A 23,552-nucleotide genomic window follows, 5' to 3' on the forward strand; every position below is an offset into this window, starting at 1 on the left:
GTCTACAACAGAGCTGTCTAAATATGCAATGTTGCCAATGCTATAAGTAGCATTAGATCTTTGTAATCCACATGGAAAAAACATGAAAGCAATTGATGTACTGGGGAGTCAGCGCGCTGAAAATAGATATATTTTCCACATTAATTAACTCATATTCTCAACAGTCAGAGAACGTTATAGGATACCTCAAAGCAACACAGCTAATATATAGTCATCTCTTTAAACTGGAGACAGGGTGACAGTTAAATGGAGAGGGACCTACATTGTTATTTGATTGCCACTTTGATTTCCAAATATGAGTATGTGCCAGCGTTTGAGGTGATGCCCTGCTAGATTTTCCAGATGGAACTTGTACAACCTTCAGTATCTTTCCTTTGAAGAACAATAACTCTAGCTGGAAAAACACATTTTGGGCAAAAGTATAGTCCATTTAGCAGTGTTCTGCAATTGGCATCAGTTGCTTTCCCCCCATCGAGTCAAACTACAAAATACAAGTCGCCGAGTTGTCTACACACATATAATTTGGGGCCGTTTTAGTAGTGTCTGCTGTCCACCATTATAAAAAGACAAGATAGGTCCTTGAAGGCTGGCCTGTACCATAAAGCAATAAAATAGGGTACTTTTGCAAGAACTAAATATAACCTCCTCTCTTACCTACAAGTCATTCTCCCACACGGTCTTCCTTCTCCCAGTGGTGCAAGAGTACCCAGCAAATAAGACCCCTGGAAAGTCAGTTATGTCCCCCCTGCTTCACATTGGGAGCAGTGTCCGTCCGTACACATCCGTCAGACGCCACTAAATAATTAATCAGGACAAGTATACGGAAATCGTCGACATCCAGCAACATTAAACATTCAATACACGAGTCGTGATAGCTATTCAGCTGAGAATTAGTCTAGAGATGGTGATGACACAGATTTGGAGACAGTCATCCTTTACTGATGAAATGACACAAGGAAAATCCCTGAGCAAGAGAAAATATATAGGAAGGAAAGAAGACAATTGAAAACAACATAAAACAGTCAACACAGCATCAAATTCGGCTGAGTGCAAAATTCTCATTTTCACAAATCATCAGTGCGAGGGTTTTGGCAGCCAAGTTGCCAAATCAGTCATGGCTATTGCAACAGTCGAGGATAGACAAGAGAGGACCAGAGACCAAACAAGGTTTGTGAGGCTAAAAGCGAATAGGATGATGTTTAAAGACATTAAAGAGCATATGCCAGCAATGAGTGAATAATTGGCTGCACTATTCCACCTATATATGTAGAACTCATTCTAGTTGACCCTGTAAATTATTCAAACATGAAGGAAAGCATTTAGAACAGAAATAATTCTGCTTAAGTTTTGGCTTTTTCCATTCACAACCCAAGGTTTAGATTCATTGTATGACAGAATGCAGGAATAAAATAGACACATTATCATTTCCCTTTCATGTCACACACTCATATATTGGTAATACAGCCTAAATCCAACATCTCTTCCAGTATCTAGTTCTATTCTTTCTTGAAATGCAAGAAAGCAAAGTAATTTTATTTATTTTAAAAGGAAACCTAGGGAAATAGTGCAGGCACTGATTTACATTTCCTCCCTGCGATTTTTAATTTTCAAGTGATTACAACCAAGCACATCATGTGGGGTTAATGGAGCAGGTGTCCACTTCGGAGTACTCCCGGCACCCTCTTGGCTCCGGAGCCAAGATTCTGTGCTCATTTGAATAAGCAGAATCTGTAAACATTTGCTAAAACATTCAGTGCTAATAGTCTGCCTGCTGCTTTATGACACAGTGCCATTCCGCATTTTCTCAAGACTTAACACAAATCTACCATACTTTGAGTTTCATGTGGTGGCATGATAGATGGCAAAGAGGACAAGGTGATTGAGCAAAATTAATCTTTTGAATTTCAGAAAATGTTCTGGAGTTTCAATACAAATAATGTCAGCAGACATGTTGTTATCAGTAGTTATCAGATAAAGTATAACTGTCTATCATATACACGTGCTCATATCTTCCATTTTTTTTTCAGAAAAATTGAGAAGCAAATACTTGCAGAATTGGAATATTAATAAATTTGAGCGAGTAATCATAGAGTCCAAAAAAACATGTTCCCATAATGGTAGACTGCTTTCCATTATGATTGAAAACATTTCCACTTGATTTCTCCATCTCATTTAAGCGCCATCCAAAAAGATAAAAATCTTTCTTTTCCTGTTCTGAAGGCATGATGAGGGTTGCATAAAATTAGCTTCTTGATGGGGGAACATGTCCAGAGGCAAGACGGAGGACTCCATCTCCAAAGAGTCTCGATACATTCTGCTCAACTATCCTCAAGTAACAATAAAAGATAAGACATTGAAAGGAGAAAAAAATAGCACCCCAAAGACTAAGATCTTTAGAAGCAGTAAAAAGTACTGAATTCATAATCAGATTTGGACAAATGGGTTAAATCGTCTAGTCCAAATTGGGGATTAGGTGTATGTTCTGTAAATGTCATTTATTAGCTGGAAAAGGAGTTATAAATGCTAAAATGGTGATCTCATATCTTCCAGGCAGGAAAACCATACAGGCCAGAACCCTTAAGGCTTCCTCCACTTTCTGGTTTTCGAGTGAATTTGCAATTATACCACTCCAGCCTTTTCTTTGCACACTCTTGTGGCCTGTCAGATTCTGATATGAAGGACGTCGTGATATTGAAGGTCGGCCAGTCCGTCTACTTAACCTCATTTCCCAGCACTCGGCTCTCCCAGATAGCTTCTTGACTGGTGTCCATTTAAAAAATGGGCTTCTGGTTTGTCAAGAAGTCCAAAGGTAAAATGGGATCAGAGCTCCTCCTGACTGTAACCAGTCGTATTAGCTTTCAATTAACCAAATGGAGGAAATGATTGCTAATCCAGCCCTGCTCTGGAAAGGAAGTCTCGTAATCATTATTATAGTACACAAACGAATAAGAACCAAGATTAGCCTAGATATTTTTGAGGGTTAGGTAACGTGTCAACAAGGCATTTAAGGACAAAGAGTGGAGGACAAAAGTAAGAAATGGTGGGTGGTAAAGTTAAAACAGAAATAAAGGAGATGTGAAATAAAATGAGATGAAAATTGAGAGGTCAGTGGGACCTTGAATAAAAGAGAAAAGGGATCATGAGATAAAGAGGAAAGGGAAGCCAGGAGGAGGTGAGACAGCTCAAGGGAGATTAAAGATCATCTGCATTTTCCCTTTTCATCTGGGTTGCCATAATGACTCCTCTCTAAGGGCAGGCACCAGCTCCCACTAAAAACGACACCCATCTCAATGAGTAGGGGAAAAAAACAAATTGGGCTGAGGAGAGGGCTGCAGACTGCAAGGAGACTATGATAAAACTGCAATTGGATGCTGCATTTCTACTCCCACTAATCGCTGACCACGAAATAGTGGTGAGAGAAAAAAAAGTGTCAGAAAAATGACTGGAACAGCAAAATCCACAGTGACCACCATTTTTTTTTGGTTGAAAAATGGCTTAAAATGTAACCAGTGTGCAACACAACAATATGCTGAATGCATAATAGGTCCCATGACTGCGAAAAAAGAACTCTGATTGCATGGCTGGAATCAAGTTTGACAAGAAAGGGCAATTTCACATTGAATGTCAAACAAGAAGCTAATAGTTTGGTTTGGAAATGTCATTTGACCTTATATAGAGGTCTTAGAATTAATTTTCTGCTTCATAGATATGAATTTTCTGCTTTTATAGACATTTGCAACAACAACAAAAAGAGGCCTGCTGGAAAATGTTCTATGTTAACTGCCTGTTTCACTTTCCTTTCACCACCATAATTATAAGGTAGTTTTGTATACAAATGTTGAAGGGCTTGAAATGCAATAGATCAAAATAACATTTCTGTAGGAGGTAAAGTGTCATTCTCTTACATCAAGCAGCCAATGAATTCTGTTCTCCTAAATGTGCTGGGCTAGCAAGTTCTGTCAAACATATTTCTTTACCTGCTGTAACTTTTGAAAACAAAACTGAGAAGTGGGACGATTTACAGCTAAGGGCTATTTCTTCCGACAATTTGTGGAGGTAGAAGATGATGCGCTTGAATTTAGACAGTAAGAAAAAAATAACACAAAATACATGAGAACAGATAGCAAGATGTTGATACTAAAACTGCTGTCATCTTTGAGAAGAAAAAAAGTGCTTAAATTGCATTTTTTTCTTGCCCAAAACCACTTTTTAAGCGGTTGGAGTTGAAGAGTAGGTATTGATCTTTACAATCAGTTTGCTATGTGAAAGTTGCTCAGATGTTCAGAGGGAAGAAAAAAAGGATGTCAGCCCAGAAAAGTTTTCAGCACTTGGAAAACTTTGAAAGAAAGACAAAAGGAGTTGGCGGAAGCAGACAGACCAGAAGCGGTGGGAGGAAGGACGACAGAAACTAATATAAGAGGTCCATTTCCATCTGGTCATAATTAAGTCTTGAGTTCCACATGCAGCTGAAATACTTTCTCAGTCCATTGGCAGAGATCTGCAACAATATTTCACGACAGGAATCTCATACATTCCTCTTTTTAACAAAAGCGTGAGCGATTCATTTTCCATTTGGCTGACAAAAACACTTCAAACAAAATCAAGTTACTTGGAAATAGCTGTTTCCGGGAAACATGTACCTTGATCTTTGTACTAACGTAGTAAATTTTAGATGATGAATAGTGACATGCATACCAGTTGAATGCTCTTCACCTGTTGCTATTCTTATTCCAAGGATTTTTGCATCTATATTAACTTTGTATTCAATTCAATAACCTAAAGATTTCACAGTAAGTAGGTCAATATTTGAGACATTGATACAGAATAATCAATAGTCCAATATTCCCACTATTAACTTAGCTTGTTGGCAAAAGATTTCTCATATAAAAATGTATCTTTTCTGGAAAAACTTAATGGAAAAACTCTGTTTTATAGTTCATGACATCTATTTGGTATCGCTTCAGCACATTTGGACCTCACTCTCACCAGGTAGTGGAAAAAAGGACCTTGTCCTGGCTCAATTCATCAAAGGAAAATAGTCGATTGTGAGTAGAGCCCAGTTGAGCTCTGCGCAACTGTGCAATTGAAAGGCAGCTTTGGTGGACACATGGCTAAAAGTAATGTGTTTGTACTTTTTTTGTATTTGACTTTTGACACCTTGGAAAAAAAAAACATCCAAGAGGATCAAATAAGCTTCTCATTAGCGCTCCGAACATGCATGAATGGACTGCGTCTTCTTGCATCTGTTTCAGTCAGTGCCGAATGTTGTGGACAAAGCTTTTGATTGGCCAGACATCTGTAAACTGGTGATCACTACTTTGAAAAGATGAGAACACTGGGTGCAGAAGGGGGTGGGTGGGCCGCTTGGAGGAGTATCACATCACCAGACAACCCCCCCATTCCTCTCAAGGGACCATTTATATTTTGCTTTGATAGGAGACAGCAAAATCGCCATCGGTGATTGGATTACACATAAATAGATGGATTGAAGGGGAAGAAAAGGGGGTCTTCATTAAGCCAAACCATATGTTAATTAGGTTTCATAATTCCTCCCCCTCTTAACAGTGAACGAATCAGAATATTCTTAATAACCCTCTGGGACTACCGATCATTCAGTCAAGAGGAGATTGGTACTTAAACAAGATCCTGTGACGCTAATTTCCCAAAGTGAAAAGCACTTAAATAGCACGTTGGTTTAGATAATAAAACATTTGTATCAATACGTACTGCCAAAAATGGACATCACTGTCAAGATCTAAAGGTAGAACAGTTTCTCAATGATATTAATGTATATTTCCTTAAAAGACAACTGACTGCCACTTCTGCAGGAAAGGCAGAGAGAGAAATGAGTCTTTCTGTATGAAAATGGGGGATAGACAATGTGGTCCACAGTCTCATTTTCATTAGCTGTCAAGCTACCAGTCAATGCAGCACTCCAACGCGTGACAAATCTGCATCAAATGTATAACATACGAGAGCCAAATCTAAGGAAGGTTTTACATTCATTCTTTAGATAATTATCTGGAAAATAGACCAAGGCATCGCACCATCACAACAAATTAGAAATAGTCAATTCTGTATCCCAATTGTATTCATTCATTCACAACATGGCCTACACATATCAGCGTCATGTGGTGCTGGACCCTAAACTGGTCGCCAGTCAGTCAAAGGGCACACACAGACAGACAACCATTAGCACTCTCAATACCAGGGCCACTGAGCGGGAATTGAACCCACGCTGCTTGCAACAAAGTCAGGTAAAAGAACCACTCCACCATCAGGTCCATTCCAGAACTAAATATTGTTCAAAGCAAGAGCTTGACATTGGAAGATTTGGGTAAAATAACTATTTACATATTGATGTGTTTTTAATGAGCGTAAAATACAAAACTAAGCCATACACAAAGTTATTGTACGTTAGTATCATTTGCATAACTAATTTCCCATAGAGGTATGAGACGTGTGTCCTTGCAACAACCCTTCACGTGTCCTTAGTAGCCAGTATGTTGGTCTGTCTGGACACGCAGCAATTAATTTTCCATGGCAAAGGACAGAGTCGGAGTATTTTCATCAATCCTCTTCTGCCGTTTTACAGTGCGTGTTATGGCAGCCAATTCAACTCCCGTGGATGATCCCATGCATATGTGCATCAGAAGAGCCGCCATCAAGGCTGCCTCCACCTGCACAGCCTGGGGCCCTGCTTTAGTAACATGGGTAATGCAGCAGCACAGCATTAGAATGAAGCTGAATTTGTGGGATAAAATGGTCAATAGAAAACTGAAGGAAATCTAAAATAAGCAAGATATAATGAATGTGAATTCAGAGGATTTTTTTAGCACATGTGGAAGATCAGCGTGTTCATTACCAAGCTTCGCCTATAATAACTGGACAAGAAAATCAAAACTTGCATGAAATTGGAGATGTAGGTTCATGTATTATTTGTTAGGCTTTTATTTTTTCATCTACTACTATTAGTGGTATACCAGTGGCTCTTTTTGATCCTCTCTTTTTTATTTTTTCTCAACTCAGACTTCCCAGTATGTCATACCAAAAATGTATTCACTTGCAATGTTGGCAAAACTGAAATGTTTTTGCATTACAATATAGTCCTTTATTGTCTCTTCCACAAAAGGTTTAGTGGAAAGCGGTTAAGTGGCCTTGGTATGATCTTGCACACAAATAGAAAAAAAAGATAACAAATTTCTTGATGGCAGTAACAATGACTTTTATCACAAAAGAGAATAGAATGTTAATGAAATATTTGAAAACATTCATCTGTGTTCCTCTATGTAAATTGGGAGGGTAATTTCACACCTGAAGCGTTTATTCACCTGGTGTGCGCCAAATTAGGGTGTTTTGTTCCACAGTGTGACTGTGTATCCTATTTTATTATAAACCTCATTGATGCAGCCAGAACTGGGTGCAAAGCGCTTATACCTGCAGGAGCTAGACCACCAGTGAATATGTTCTGTTCAGCACAGCTTTGTCAGAAACTCCGAGGCAGGTGGCAAAGGCAACAAACATTACATGCCTATAAATGCAGACATTACTCCTATTAATGTAGCGTCGCCACTAAACCTGCTGTAGGATAGTCAAACACTTAAGCTGGGGATGCTCTAGATTTCCCAGCGGTAATTTGAGCATTTCCCACTCATGGGCTCAGATATATATATATATATATAGTTTATATATTCTCTGACCCCAAGTCACAGGAATAAAGATCAAGGAAGAAGAAACATTAGCCTATAAAATAGAAGATAAAGTATTTCAGCTTTTCAAATAGATAACCTTGCATTTGCCATCGATCTCAGACTATCTGACACTGGGATATTGCTCACTTATCAAGTCAACAGTTTACTAAGATATATTGACACAAACAAATATGATATTGTAGATTTAGAGAAAAAATAACATTAAAAATCATTGTTAAAATGTCCAAAATAGAAGAGTAATGGAAATCAATGCTGGATAGTATGTTTCAGGTGATTACAGAGAGTAAGTTCGGCCTATAAAAATGGAGGGAACAATTCTAACCTATGGTTAAACATTAAATTTTGGAATATAATAATTTGAAATATAAGCAGGTGGGAGGACCATAGTTTAGCTTGTTGTTCCATCCATATCACTCAATCTGTTCCAACCTGCTTGTCAGTCACAGCCTGTCTGCCCCCCTTGTTAGGAGAAGTGGAATCATGAATATCTCATAGGTGACAAACCCACTGAGAATAAGGAAAGGCTTCTCTGCAACAGAGCGCCACAGCCATAAACACTGGTCTCATATTAAGTACATGCTTCAAAAGTTTAACCCAAACTTGCTAGAACAACTTCTGGAGAAAGAAAGAACTGAGAAACGCAGACAACAAAGATTCATCTGAGACATTTCTTTCACTGGGATTTTATAGCAAGTAGTTAAAAGGAGAAAAAAACACAACAAGAACAACTAGGGATTTTGGTATGAAAATGAAGGCAAGGCGGCTCCAGATCAGTCAGGGAGCGTACCGGACTGGGAACTAAAATATAATGTTCTCCCAGCTTAGTTTTTTTTTCTAAAACCCATGAAGACATACTCTGTAAGACTGTGTGTGCCTTATTGTCTGCCAAAAAATGCTCCCTAAAAACTGCCCACTAAGGAAATCAAAGATCAGTAATACACACGTCAGTAATACAAACTATTACGGTGAAAAACTGACTCTGTTTTTGCATGTTCAATATTTCTAATCCAATCAAAAACTAGTTGTTGACCACACAGATGCCTTCCCAGAAAAGAAATGAAAGCAGTATAAAATCTCACGGTTATGTGCACACATAGCTTTTGCAGGGTCATACTTGGACAAAACTAAGCCTTCAAAAAGGGGATTTAAGAATGTTTTCCCTGACAAAAGAAGTGATGGAATTAGTGGGTGTCAGTTGGTGGCAGGGTGGTATAAGCAGTGATTTTCAAGTCTCAATCCAAACTGGATCATAGACTGTTTAGGAATATTTCAGCAGTCAGTCACAACATCCAACACAACATCAACTTGGAGACAGCTGCAAGGCCCCAGGACTGAGTCGATGCTGTGCTCCGCCAACTGGATCAAGTCCAGTCGGAGTTATAAAAGAATGTAGGACTGTGGTTTTGGCAGCTCTGGGCTGATAAATGCTGCAAAACAGGGAAAACTATGTGTGTTTTCAGGACGCACGACCAAGGGATACGTCTCAAGTGCCATTGACCGGCCTTTTTCTGAAGAAAATTCGATCCAACTTATGTACAAAGCTCTGGCTCTCGACAGTCTATGCAAGGCTGAGTTCACACCACAGGAACTTAACCGGTGAAAAGAATCAAGTACAAGTCAGTTCCACCTCAGAGACCAAGGAAATGTTTTCCTATTGATGTGCTCCATCAAGTCAGGTTTGATTTTTTTTCTTTAAATTCCCTACAGAGGCTTCCAGAGGCACGCACCTCCTGAACAGCTGACCACACCCGTGGAACAATGACCTCGATAAACTCAAACATTTGCTCTAACAGGGGCACTGGAGGGTAAAAGAACATTACTCTAACACTGTGGCGAATCACAAATGGGTGCTCTCGGGTTTGGAGGAGTGCATGGAAATAGGCTGTTCCACATATAAAATCCATTTGCACATCCAAAAATCCATCTGTACACATATTGTGTAAGATAGAGTTCCAAAGAATGAGGATTAATGAGACCAGGATGGCCTAGTCACAATTGCATCTATTGTATTTGCTGCTGTATTTTGACATTGGCCTCTCAAGAGTACGTAACCTGACAAAAACCTGTGTTTTGTGTCTAGTGCAAACAAATGTACATTGGCCTGGTATTCCAAGCAGATCTTCCTGCCGTCTTCCATCACTGTCCAGTTTCCCCAATGGGAGAAATGGACTCAGGATTAACAGCACTACGAGTTGAGCACAAACATTTTAGATGGATTGCTGAGTCGCAGTTCCTTCCTGCTTCCCTGGCTCGGTCTCCCCATCACACTACGACATTTCTATACCCCACGAGGCCAGTGTAATGGGGGACAGCCATATAGCTGCATCATCCAATCCATTTTGGCATGCACAGCCATAAATAGAGTTCACTGTAGGAACAGGAGCTCCCAATCATTAATTATATACCTGTTGCATTACTCCCACTCCCTTTACTCCAAATCATGTGCACCATTGTTTCCACACACTCCCACCCTTCCCAACCATTCTGCCACTTCTGGGATTGGATGTCAACAACTTTGCAGCAATTAAATATCTTTATCTTCATTCTTTGCCTGTCAGGTGTGTCCCAATGGCAGTGGGGACATCACCGAGATTGATAAAGCACTACAGGGATGAGCCATCCTTTTACATTGGCTACGAGCTCATACATAATTAACATATGTTGATGAGTTTGCAGAACGTCGAAACCTGAGCATGGCATGCCGTTACACTCACGTGATAAGGTATCATTTCACTAGCGTGGAAACCATATGACATTCTGTATCTGTTACAACTACAACTACAACAACTGTCCATTACAAATACAGATTAGTGGAAAATTGAAGCACATGCAATGCCCCCAATATACACTCCTAATTCCCCCTCATAAAAATGCCGAGAATTCCGCTCGTGCAAAATATTTACAGACATTGGCGCAAAACAAATACAAACACACAGCAATGGGTAGACACCAGGAGGACACAATTATTCGGCAAGAGCAGACAGAGAGTGTAAATCACTCTCGTCAGTCCACTTTCCCTAGTGTGATTAAATCAAGTTACGTTGCCTTTGTAAACTGCATCTCCCACACTTTTAGTCGAAATGTGACCTGGTGAGATCCTATCAGCTGGATTCATTGATTTGAGGGGACTTTTAGCCCCGCCATTTCTCCCTGCCTTGTTGAGTTACCCTTTTTTTCTTTCTTTAATACGCAACCAGATCAGTATAACGTGGTCATTACAACAACATGGAGGCATCCTTCCCAAAAATTACCAAGATATACGCTTTTTAAGGGAAAGGACTGCCTTCACTTGGTTTATTTTGAATTTGGTTGATAACCCAATCAAAAATCTGTTGATTAATCAATGGGGGGGGGGGGGGGATACGGAAGATTCGTAATATTGCAGCCTTTGTTCACAATCTTCAATCCTCAATACAAAAGTGATTCATCCACAGTGTTTAATCAGCCAACTTGCATGAAGAAAATTGATAACAGATTGAGCAATTATCTTTTCAGAATGTTAGGGTAGTCATGTCTCCAGCAAAATAGAATTTCTGATCCACCCATGAAGTAGACTGGACACTTTGAATGTCACCATGGAAATAATTTGTGTTCAGCTTTTCTTTTAGAATCCAATGGTTTATCCAACATCCTATTTTCAATTTCACAGATTTTCCTGGAAAATAAGCAAGCAAAAAAACCACATGCAGTGCAGTACACGAGTTTTGTTGGTTTGAGAATAGACGAGACTGCTATTGTGTTTACAGGGGTGGTTAACCCAATTTAGGAAGATGATGGTATGACTCATTCCGTGTGAATCTGTTATATATAGTTTGAATTTAGCACCACAAACATGACATGACAAGACGAGACATACATTTCTGTGGTGTGATGGACAGACAGATGCTGTCTATTTTAGTTATCGGTCAAGGGACAGTTTGTTCTTGGCTTTGAGGTAATGCTGTGTGGCTCTTTGCATGTTCTTGCAAAAATGATTTATAGGCAATCTAAAAAATTACAGACTTTGATCATTCTCAAGGCATCTTGTGTGTTCCATAACGAGTGATAAAAATATGCTTTGTATTTAAATGACGACAATTCCAAAATCACTCGGTTTTAGGTTTTTTGTCTTTGTTAGTAATAATTCAACAATAAACTGTAGGGACATCTTAAAGTTGGGTTATGAAAATACTTGAAATATTACAATATTTTTGGTGGGTAATGATCCCAACATCTCAGACCTCATCTTATGCAACAGTTTTTTTTTTCTTAACTTGTCTCGCCGCACCACATTTAACTGCTCTATGGAAATTGAACAATTATATGCCAATTTTAGACATTGTATGAATAGGACAACAAAATCTCAGCCTTTGTGAATGTCCTTAAACTCTCAATTTAATTTATCATAAAAAATATAGATGCAAATGTGGCAGTCTCTCCTTCTCACATGACTTTGTCCTTTTCTACCAACTGGAATATGCAGTAAGCATGTGTCTCACCCAATCAACAGATTAATTAATCATGATTACAGAAGAGTGGAGTAACAATGATCTTTTCTAATCACTGTACACTTGTTTCGAAAATAATCTGGTGAAGGACATCTTCACTAGTAGAATAAATAAATACAATGTTTACATCACACTTCAAAAAAAGTTCCCATTAGCATATTCTCATGCTGAAATGACTGTATGGTTTATACAGCTAATTTTTCCACCAAAAACTGCATTTGTGGTGATTTTTCAGGGTGAGATCACTCACATTAGACTGCGTAAAACTAGCAAACCAGCTGAATTAGTTTGAAGGGCATGGGATACTAACTTGAAACACATTGAGTTAAAAATCATCACCTTTAATGCATCACAGTTGTAAACTTAGACTACGCATCTGGCACGAGTCACCAGTGCTCAAAAGAACATCAGCTGCAGTATGTCTTAGCTGTCTGGGTTTTTTAAAAAATGTACAAGAAACATTGGGAGAAAGTTTGCAATGTTTTATAATACCTTAATTACTACCTCAGTTACCACTTTATGTTTATTTTCTTGCTGTTGCTTTATTTTCCTAAAAAGCATCTTAGTATTTTATGTTTAAAGCCCATTTTGGCCTCTGCTTGTCAGACAGGCGCCCCCTTCTGGAAGAAATCTGCAAAAGTCCTTTCAGTGCCTCCACATTTTTATACTTTCCAGATGATTTGAGATAATTTCCATGCTAGGTGACATAGAGTGTGAGCTATGAAAAAATGCTGCAATAACATTTTCGTTTTTCCTTTAAAGGATTTTTTTTTACATTTTTTCCCCAAATAGTGTTGAACGAAAACGAGCAATTCATCATTTTATCCTTCAAATTAAAACATAACATGTTCTATTTGGATACAAGATCAATCAAATACCTTTTCAAGATGTGGAATAATTGCATAAACTCCTTTTAAATGTAGTATAGTGAAAAAAATGAATAATGGACTAACTGGCTGCACATCTGTCCACTGGCAAATATCTTTTCCATTAAGTTTCTTCTATAAAATCCGAACAAGTCATCATATAAAACGAATGGATCATCAAAAACAACAATTTTATGGTGAAAGTTAACCTCTCTTTATTGTTTAAGAATCAGTAAATGTCCACTTTCCAACTTTGGGATTACAGATGTCCATAATTGGCTCGACAATGTAGTGAGGGGAAATAAGGGGGAGCAAAAAACAAAAACTCACCTTCTTCCGGGGCTGCCATTTCATCATATTTGTAAACCAAAATGGGCCAGCATTAAGATATTACAGGAGAATGGAATGTCGATTTGGGGGAATCCGAGACGCAAATCATGCTGGTGACACTTCACATGTTCTCCAAAGGTTGAAGCGACGCGTCTTGATGGGTGTCAGGCTCGATTTGCGACAATTTGGACGGCGTTTAACGCCACTCATACACCGTTTAAATCCACACTTGTTTTCAGCGATGGTGTCGCCTTGTCAGGGTGCGCGTTCGATCGCGACGGTTGTTGCGCTGCGCGTAAAAATCCAAGACAGCAGCAATCCGCTAAATCTCGATACAACCGCGTCTCATCCAGTCCTCCAAATACGTTTCTAACTTTCTCAAAACGCTTCCCTAACTCCCATACACCGTCAGTCTGGATCCAGATGGTCCTCTTAACCCCGAAAAAATAACCGGAGTATAGTATCTCAAAATGTAGGAGTGTAGATCACAATGTTCAAATAAAATCCCTTTTTTTTCCAGGAGCGTAGACGCACTTTTTTCCCGGATGTCCTCGCAGAGAAACAGTTAGAAAAATGAGTCCGAGCAACACAAGGAGGAGGAGGAGGGATTATTTCAAGGGGAAAGGGGGGGCAAGGACAAAAAAAATCCTTGGAATTTGTGAGGAGCTGGAAGGATAAACTGATTCGTGCAAGAGCAACAAACTGGACTGGAGCTTTCTGATGACTTCCTTCCTTCCCTTCGCTCTTTACTCACTCGAGGTGGCAAGAACCGCGGGGTCATAGTGCCGCCTTTTGCATCCCTAGTTTATGGGAAAATAGCGGCTCAAAATGCCAATGATGATCCTCACAAGGATCGCTGGGGGTGCTGGAGCCTAGCCCTGTCAACAATAGGCAGTAGGTACGGAACACCCTAAGTTGGTGTGGCCAGCCAATCGCAGGGCTGCAGGAGACGGACAACCATTCACACTCTTCGGTGGGCAATTTAGAGCAGTGGTCCCCAACCTTTCTCTCGTTCCTATTTTCTCGCGGACTGGCGTATGGAGGACGACGACAACTTATTATTTGTTATTATTATAACAATTGATTGAAGAAAAAATTAAAAACGTTAATATTTATTTCTCTGATGGACCGGCACCAGATGGTTTTGGGTAGTGGGACCAAACCGGAGTACCCAGAGAAAACCCACTCAAGCCCCTGAAGAAAATTGCACACCCAAGAACTGTGAAACCGACGGTCCAATTACCACTAGCCTTCCAAAGATATATTTATAAACAAAAAAAACACATATACAAGACTTTTAAATCTAATGGACCTTTACATCATCTCCAGTGTTACTTGGTCTACACAAAAGTGTTGCTTCTACCTTAAAAACTCATTTTGGGGATTCATCAGTCATAATATATAACTAGGAATGTCTCCGATCTGAAATCGAAATCTATCAAAAATTGGGTCCAATCACGTCATTTTCAGAGGACCATGTTTTCCCCTGCTAAGAACAGCAGTCATAAACAGTACATAATATTTTACCTGCAGCCTTCCAGTATATACTATTGGCAAGAATTATAGTCATGTTTGACTTGTGGAGAATAAGGAAAAACAACTAAAACTATTTCCAAACGAACAGCCTCTATACATGTTGAACTAAATAATATTTCTCTCTGAACAACACTAACTCGATGCAGTCGGTTGCCACAGTCCCAAAACACAGCAATCACCAAGCAATTATTGATGTGGAACCATGTTTACAAGAGCACATGAACGTCATTGCTGCACAAGCGACAAAATTAACACTGTAACGGGATTAGGCTTCATTTATAAGGTGTTATCTCAATGTAGCAGAAAGGCCAATGAAAGAAGTGGTCGATACAGAACGCTAGTGTGGGGAGTTTTAAACAATAATCTTGTGATTTAAATTGGTTTTGGTAATGGACACTATGGAGCTGCGAGCATGGTCAATATGATGGGTCAAAGGGGTACGGGGTGCATACTTGGGTCAGCGGGATAACAAAAGAGCAGCCGGAGGAGGGGCTTGATCTGACATATGGCCACACGGGTGAAGTCCTGCTGTGCACAGGGTGTCCACTTGTAATCCACAAGGCTGAACATGAACAAAAGTTGGACATTACCTCCCGCAGATGGCACCCATTGCAACTAACTCGCTTCCACCTTCTTTAGATGCTCAATAAATAATGATACGGCACCTTTCAACGGGTGCCTGCTGGCGCTGCCCAAAGTTAACATTTATATGTTCTCTTTCAAGCAGAGAAATGTTGTAAAATAGGTATGAGGGGTTTTGATAAAAGGCATATGTTTGATTATCAATCAAAGGCGACTTCTGTGTGCACCCAGAATGGAGCCTGTCATCTGGCATCTCCATCCAGAAGTGGCTCCCTCCGCGTGCCTCTGCTTTTCCAATCAGAGCCGCACAGGAAATCAGAGTTCGAGCTTCAGAGGGAAACAAAAAACTCCTCTTTCACTGTGCGGAGCTCGGAGCTGTTTGGGAAAAATGTGCGTGTGCTTCCCATTCTTGTTCTTGCCAAAAACACCCTCAAAAATGTTTCCACTATGTGCTATTACAGAGGATGGATACATTAAAATAAGACACACCGCCATATTAAGAGCTGTCTTTCTGCCGTCCTGTTGCAAACATTCCAAGCAACGGATCCGATTGGATGAATTGAGCATCATTTTGGCTGCTTCACTTATCATTACGACTCATCAGATTCCAAACGATATCCTAGCATTACATATTCATGATTCAGAAGCATCCAATCAAGTGCATTTTAATAAACAAAAGGAATTTTCTATGATACTCTATTTACTGTACATACACTCACTTATGCATGCTACTAATTGATTTCCCCACCTCCCCTGTCAATACCTACTACGTCTCCAGATCTGTGCTATCTAGGCTTAGGATTCTAAACAGTAATATTGGCATCAAAGACAGAGACAACAATCATATTATCTCTAATTCAGAGCTTAACATCATAACATGCTTTATCTCATGCCAGCCTCTAAACCTCTCTGTATCTTTTCTCTTTCCCTAACCCTCTACCTCACTCACTCAACCCAACAAGTTGAAGCAGATGGCCCCTTACTGAATTGTCCCCTCGGTTCCGTCCAAGGTTTTGCCTGCATAAAGGGAATTTGTCCTTGTCTCAAGCACAAGAGCGCTACCTCATTTCGGGGTCCCACGAGGTATCTTTAATGCATAAGGAGTATGTCTCTATATGAAAAGTGCCTTGAGAAAGCATTTATGCCCTCATGAGTAAATCTCAATTATATTGGTATGACTTGAGAATTTTTGCAACTATGAACCATTTTTTGTGGACTTTGACTGCACACCATTCGTATTAAGTTTGAATTTAAATAGCATGGCCTTTAACATAGAGTAAATGAATGTATGTAAACATGGCAAGCTGAAAGTGGGCTACTGGAGTCACGTAATAACTTGGCTCAAGGATTTCTTATTCCTAATTGGCCATCAGCACAATGACGTGCATCAGCACACAGTCAACAATTAGACAGTGAGTTTGCCTACAGATTTTTTGGCGTTCAAACCATCCCAACAGTCCTCAACTGTTTATGCAGTAGCTCATTTGCTAGCATGCATCGTGCATCTGCATCTGCTTGCATACTAATCGTCAACAAGATGTAAAACATGCAACGTTCAGACGGTGCTGAGGGGGGTAAAAAATGTTATTCATACAGGGGGAAAAAAACTCTGGAATGAGATGAAAAGCACTCCAAAAAGCTCTCCTGATTGTTTGAGGGAAATTGATTTTCACACGGACTCTTAAGGACCAACACTGAAATTTTGCTTCATGCTATCTGGCCATCCCCATCTGCCCTATTTTATTCTATTGTAAAAACCAGCCTTTAACAAGAATTCCCATCCGTAAGATAACTGTTTTTTTAACATATATTCACTGGGTGTAAAAAAATAACTACGAGTTCTAGAGTTAATTATGTCAGAAAATACTTTACGACAACACAATCCACCCCAAAAGCATAACAATGTGACGAAATGTACTGTAACATTTTTTAACATGAATAACAATTGTGGGCAGAACCCAAATTGAGAAAATAAACTCCCAAAACCACCGTGTGTTAAGGACAACATTCCTAAAAACAAATGTGTTAGAAACCCTAGCATGTAAATTCATCTCCAATGTTTGACAAATTGCTTCCACTCTGAAGTGTCAGCCGAATGAATTCATTTGCAATCGCTTTACAACGTTAAAATAATAAGTGCTCAACGGCAATGACAGCCACGTGCTTTGTTGTGTCATACATCACTGAAACAAACAAATACCAATAACATCTACATCCATTGAACCCTTTTACCGCTCCTTGATTTTAGTGATGCCATGTCAGAATGGACATGGCGGGATGGGGGACATGCACATGTGAGTCTTCGTCTTACCCTGGTGCTGATTAAGTGTCTGAACCCTAAGGGGGATAATGAGAGCCTCTAATTAATGAGCCTGTGCATATCTCCTAGTCCCAGGATCCTACAGTATATCTGCAGTTCTACACGCAGACATAGATGCGTTCGTACACACACACACACACAATCACACAAACACGCCTTTGTGCATGGTAAGGATATCTCCCTGCACAGTTCTTTCTTCAAGCTAGGTGTGTGTCACTGCAGTCGCCCTCACAGATCCATGTCCCCTAATAACGATGGATGGGGTGAGATGTTAGAGAGCCCTGCTTTGGGAAGGTCACATGTTGAGACCACCTAACATGCCCCGAGCGAAGGCTGATGCTTGGGGACCTGAAAAGCATTTTCAATCGTATTTGTTTGTGTCCAGAGGGGACACGGGGATTCATTTTGGAAGCAGTCTTAGGGCGCAGGAGACTGAAGGCAAAACAAGTCATCACTCAGATTTTCAAGTATGTGACAAGTATCAGTTCAAGTATTTTTACACGAAAATGTAAGTCACATTTATTTTCTTTCTTATCTAAAGCTACATTGACTTATCAGACCTGTTAATCAATTTGTTTGTTTGCTAGTGCAGGAAATGCCAAAATGTGTGGCTTTTTTTCCATTGGTTACAGTGATTCACATTCATATACAGAAAACAAGGTTGCAAAACAACTGAATACAAAATCTCCATATCATGCCAGAGCAACTCAATTATGTATTTCCTACTTGTCTTATGTCTCTGAAAGTGGATTTGAAGGTCACATAAACCTTGCAGAGAAACTGCCTCATTGCTGGGTGGAATTAGGCTGTGACATCTCCAGGAATTAGTCTGTGACATCTCTAAGATTTCCCCAAGTTATCAAACAAATGTAACCACTAGAATTGACTTCAACTCCCTGGTAACCCAGCTAGTCAAGACCAGTCATCCACAACCAATGACCATCAGGTTGCCAACTGGTTTCCAGGTCACCAAGATAGTCCCTTAATTGCATGACCAGGAATTTTTGAAAAAAGGTACAAAACTGTTCTTAAAAATCATGTTTGTGAGACAATCTAATCTTCAAGACAAGACATAAAAGCTTTAAAACTCCATTCTAAACTTAAAAAACGAATCAAACAGTTCCTCAAAATACTATACCAGCATAATTTTAGGTAATTATTTTTGCATGGGCTTTCAAGCAAAAGGGTGTTACATGAGGTGATCAAAATGTGATTTTTTTTTATCCCACTTGGTCTGAATTTCCAATTAGAGTGGTGAAGGAGGGCTCTAGTTACTCCATTAGAGATTTGTGAGACATTGTGCAAAGAAATGGACTGTTGTTTTCATGGTGTGTTTAATAATTCAGTGGTCTTGGACGTGGATGAAAAAGCTCTGGCATATTGTTTGAATCAAACCGGCAGTTAAATCGGCGCTGATGGTCGACGTCTGCGGCGGTGGCGGCGGTGACGCTGCCGCAAACTAGAATACATGATCTCTACGTTCTGTGTGGTCCTCCCCTAGACTGCGCGCTAAATAAAGGGGATCCGACAGGATATTGTATTTAAATATGTTTGTGTCAATGCACTTCAATGAAAACAAATATAAGCATCCACTCGCACTTTAAAAAAACACTCCAAAACATTCTGTGGTTAAATCCACCCATTTGCAGTCATTCATTTAGAAAAACCCCAAACCAGAACTCCTGCTGTTTTTTTCCCCCAATGACCATTCTTCCCACCACCTTCGCTGTATTCATCCAATCAAACTTTTCCTTGCATTTGACTAGTTTTTTTCTTCTTCCTTTCAAGTCATGTGTTAGCATTACACACCCACACACACTTGCATATTCTCATTCAAGTCACACACACACACAGACTGGTTATCATAACAAGCACATTACCGGCCTAAACGTATGACTGATGATGACTCCAGAAAGATAATAACTGCGCAAATATTTAACTACAATAAACCTTCTGCGGCTCATCCTTTTGTTACGATAATTATTTAACCACAAATGTAATCTAAGGCCTGACCTGGTGCATTAGATTTCAATTCAACGGAACATTCCTACGTGATGATCAGCTTATAATACGTTAATGCTTCAGGCTTATTATGCCAGTGAGAGCTCTCACTACTCTTACTGATCTAGCCTGTGTGAGGGTATCAAATGTAAATTAACCCTTTTATGTGAGGGAGAGAGGAGTGATGCATAGAAAGACTCTGTAATGACTCCATCCTTTCGCGCCACAAGAAAGTGAAAAGTTGGCATAATGAGAACTCTGCACAATGTAGCGCCGTGCCTGCTGTTCCATTAGGTAGCCGTGGTTTCTAGTCACTGTGGTGAAGGGATTAGTCCAGTCCACTTCTTAAATCACTCAGACTGGAGATCAAAGGGGTTAAAGTGGGATTTGGATAAATCTTCCTTGATAAAACAGGTGTTAATCACCTAAATTAGCCTTAAACCACAAAAAAAGGTCTCTCTTTCAACTCCAAAATCTGATTTACGCAATGGAAAATTGCACGACTCGGTAAAAGAAAGGCAGTACACACTAAAATTAGTTGTCCTCCCTCACGGCGTGAGCTCCAATAGAGAGTCTGGTGCTCATGTATCAGCAGGATGACTTCATTTAGATGCAGCTAGTGTTGGGAGAGGGCTGAGTAAAACATCTGTGCTCCCTGCCTCCCTTAGAAAAAAAAAGAGGTTGTGTAAAGCGCCCTTTATGATTAGCCATCCTTCATTAAGCGGAGACTTGCGGGATATCCTCAGGCTACTGCTACATAAAATGTAGCTGATGAGGCAAAGAGGAGGTAGAGGTCTTAAGATGGACAGCCTTGCTAAGGATAGGGACACTTCATTCGCTTCTCATCAGACCTCTGCAGCCTTTTCTCTGCCCCCGCAGACTTGCGTTCTCGCTGTCAAGTCTCCCCGTCTTTGGTGGTTTGACTTTTCCGCTTGCATCATCTTCATTCCATACTGGCTCAGCCTCCTGTCAGCGTCCACCGCAAACTTTTCATGAGCACTGGGACACAAGCTACACTACTTGGAGCATGACTTCATATCTGAAAGCAACTGCTTCACTTTTGAAGATAGCTAATTAGTATCGCTGAACAAGTGTTTTTTTTAATGTGGCTGCAGGGAGACTTCCTACAGAGCTGCTGTCTGCCATCCCCGACTTCCAGTTTGGCCAGTGAACTGTTCGATCCTAGGTTATCCCTTGCCATCTGGCTTCGCCCAGTAACAGCCCACCTCACTGTTGGACTCCTGAAGACAGGAAGACAACCCGAGGAAGTTCGGGCACCACCAGGATGAACAGGATGAATGGCGAGTCAAGCGAAGAGAGATGAGAAGTGACAGACATGCTAATGGATTAGAGAGAAAGTCCATGTGAGACAGCGACGGCGCCTCTTCCTTTCGGGCTGCTGCAACCAGCGTGACTCGATGACTGATGGATCCTTCTGCCACCGCCTCCAATCTTTAAATGTGTGTGCACAAAAAAGGGCTACTGTAAGCGAGCAGTGTGAGTGCAGGCATGAATACAAGCTTCTCTCAAAGTGATGGTGACAGCTCGCAGCCTGAATGGAAGCTTCATTTACCCACAAGTCAGCAGTCATTTGCAAACCCACAGCACTACTTCCATTCTAAATGACCATTTGGAAGGTCAAGTAAAAAAGATATTTCTTTATCAGGCCAGAATGTGTGCGTTGTGAAAGCTTTGACAGTCGCTGACAATGAAGTGAAACGCCAAGGCCATCTTTGCTACAAATTGTCATTCCGACATAAACTGTGTAAATGCTGAGATACGCGTCCCCCCCTAAAAAAAAAAAGGTTAACAGAAGACCATATGCGAGAAAATACATTTATATAGATTCTATACATTTCTATAATAGAAATGACCCAACTATGAGATTGAGGGCTCAGAATCTCAAGGTCTCTTTTGTACCAAGACACGGTGCTTTCTATTTAACTTCAGCAACAACAACAAAAAAATGTTTTTTGACAGTAATTTCATGCAGCATACTGGAATGCTGTCATTATATGTAAAGAAAGAATTGTACTCACTACTTTTCAATGCATGTCCACATCTTTCTCAACCAATAAACTAAAGCAAAGGCGCCAATATCTCAGCTATTTGGTAACAAACATGGTGCTCACTAGTACAAACCAATAGACAAAAGGATGCTCCTCTACTACATGTTTTTGCTTTCTACTAGCGATCACCTCGAGGAAACGAAGAGAAATATGTCAGCCAGGAGATAACGCAGCAACACTAATGGTATATGTTTCAGATGAAAATAAATTAGAGTCAAATGTGATCAAAAGCGTAACTCTTTGATAGTGAGAGGGTGGCCTGAAGTTCGAGTTTCGTCTCTCGATGTAAATTATGTCAGTTGATTATTGTCAGATCCAATTTAACTAAGAAGAGACGAAAAACCAAATGAGCAGAAACACAAGCGGCGTCTTCATGAGTAGCAAAAAGATTTATAGAAACTGAAGAGTGACGAACACAGAGCTAAATTCACTTGGATTTATTAGCAAATTGGAGGCGTGACATTTACCAACAGTTACGCAATATACAGGCTAACAAATTGACCTTGATGCAGTGCACCATTTTATTTTTAACTGCCAATATCATTCTCTCATAATAAACAGTACTCTATTATCACTTGAATAAAAACAGACCTTCATTTCAGGTGCAAAAGAATAATTATACTTGATAAACTTGTGTGATATTGTCTGACTCAATAGAAATTCCAAGTTTGAAGCCAGAGGGCAGCTAAGAGCAGCAAACATCAGCAATTTTGAGAGTAGGTTAGTCTCATTGTGACCCCCATTCTTCCTAGACTATAAGTCTCTCCATCTCTGTCTCACAGTCACCTTCCTCCTCCCCATACTAGCCACGACTGTCCTTTATCCTCATTCTATTTCATGCCTCGTCCTTCTCTCGCTCGTTCCTCATCCATCACTACCCACAGCCTGCAAGGAGCATCCCCCTCCCTCAACTATCCATCCCGGTCAGATAAAAATATAGGTTTTTTTTGGGGCTACTGACACACACACTCCTCTGTGACTCATCACTTCATCGGCCTATGTTTGGCATTCATCACAGCACAGCGTCACACCATCAGCATTCAAGCGAGGAACATCAGAGGAACGGTGACTTCAATCAACTGTATTTTTTCCCCTCCTAACTGTGTCATGCCCCCTGTCACTTGGTTAAATGGAAAAATTGTGTCAACTCTTAACTAAAAACGCCACGTAATATTATGATGTATGCCGTGCTCCTTAAAGTGACAAGAGCTTATTTTCTGCCTTTGCTTTTGATGGATTTATTGGACTCATGTGAGAAGGCTAAACAAGATCAAGTGCTGAATGAAGTTCCTTTGAATTATAAAAGAAAAAAAAAGCACCGTGCCAACAAGGGTTCAACTAAATAGCCGCTTTAAACTTGTCATTATAAAACATACAAGAAAGATTGTATTACAAAAGAATGCTCTGTTCAGAGAGCAGAGATGTTCAGGTAAGTTTGTAGAGTACTTGCCAAAGAGAGGGACTGATTCTACACTGATGTATTTAAATAAATTCAAGCAAGGCATCAATGGCTTTTGAAACCGGAAAGCAAAACAACGACATATATTTTATCTTCTGCTTCAATTTTGTTTTGTATGCATGAGTAAGCAACATTGAGTGCCAACACAAAAGTTCATTGAAGCATTTTGAAAGTTCTTTTTGCTTCTTTC

General features: G+C 40.0%; 1 protein-coding gene across 3 annotated transcripts in view; it reads right to left on the minus strand.

The window, feature by feature from the left end:
* The window catches only part of LOC144195692 (tetratricopeptide repeat protein 28-like), a 131,069-nt gene that overhangs the window by 73,364 nt on the left and 34,153 nt on the right, over positions 1-23,552 (minus strand). The window contains exon 1 of one of the 3 annotated variants that reach the window (XM_077715500.1): positions 13,396-14,090. The exons of the other annotated variants lie outside the window; for them this stretch is intronic. Within the exon in view, the coding sequence (XP_077571626.1) occupies positions 13,396-13,422 (27 nt within the window). The 5' untranslated portion in view covers positions 13,423-14,090. Of the gene's footprint in view, positions 1-13,395; positions 14,091-23,552 lie in introns of those variants that run through there. 3 annotated transcript variants of the gene reach the window in all.

The sequence above is a fragment of the Stigmatopora nigra genome, chromosome 4 (genome assembly GCF_051989575.1).
Source record: "Stigmatopora nigra isolate UIUO_SnigA chromosome 4, RoL_Snig_1.1, whole genome shotgun sequence".
In the NCBI taxonomy this organism is placed as follows: domain Eukaryota; kingdom Metazoa; phylum Chordata; class Actinopteri; order Syngnathiformes; family Syngnathidae; genus Stigmatopora; species Stigmatopora nigra.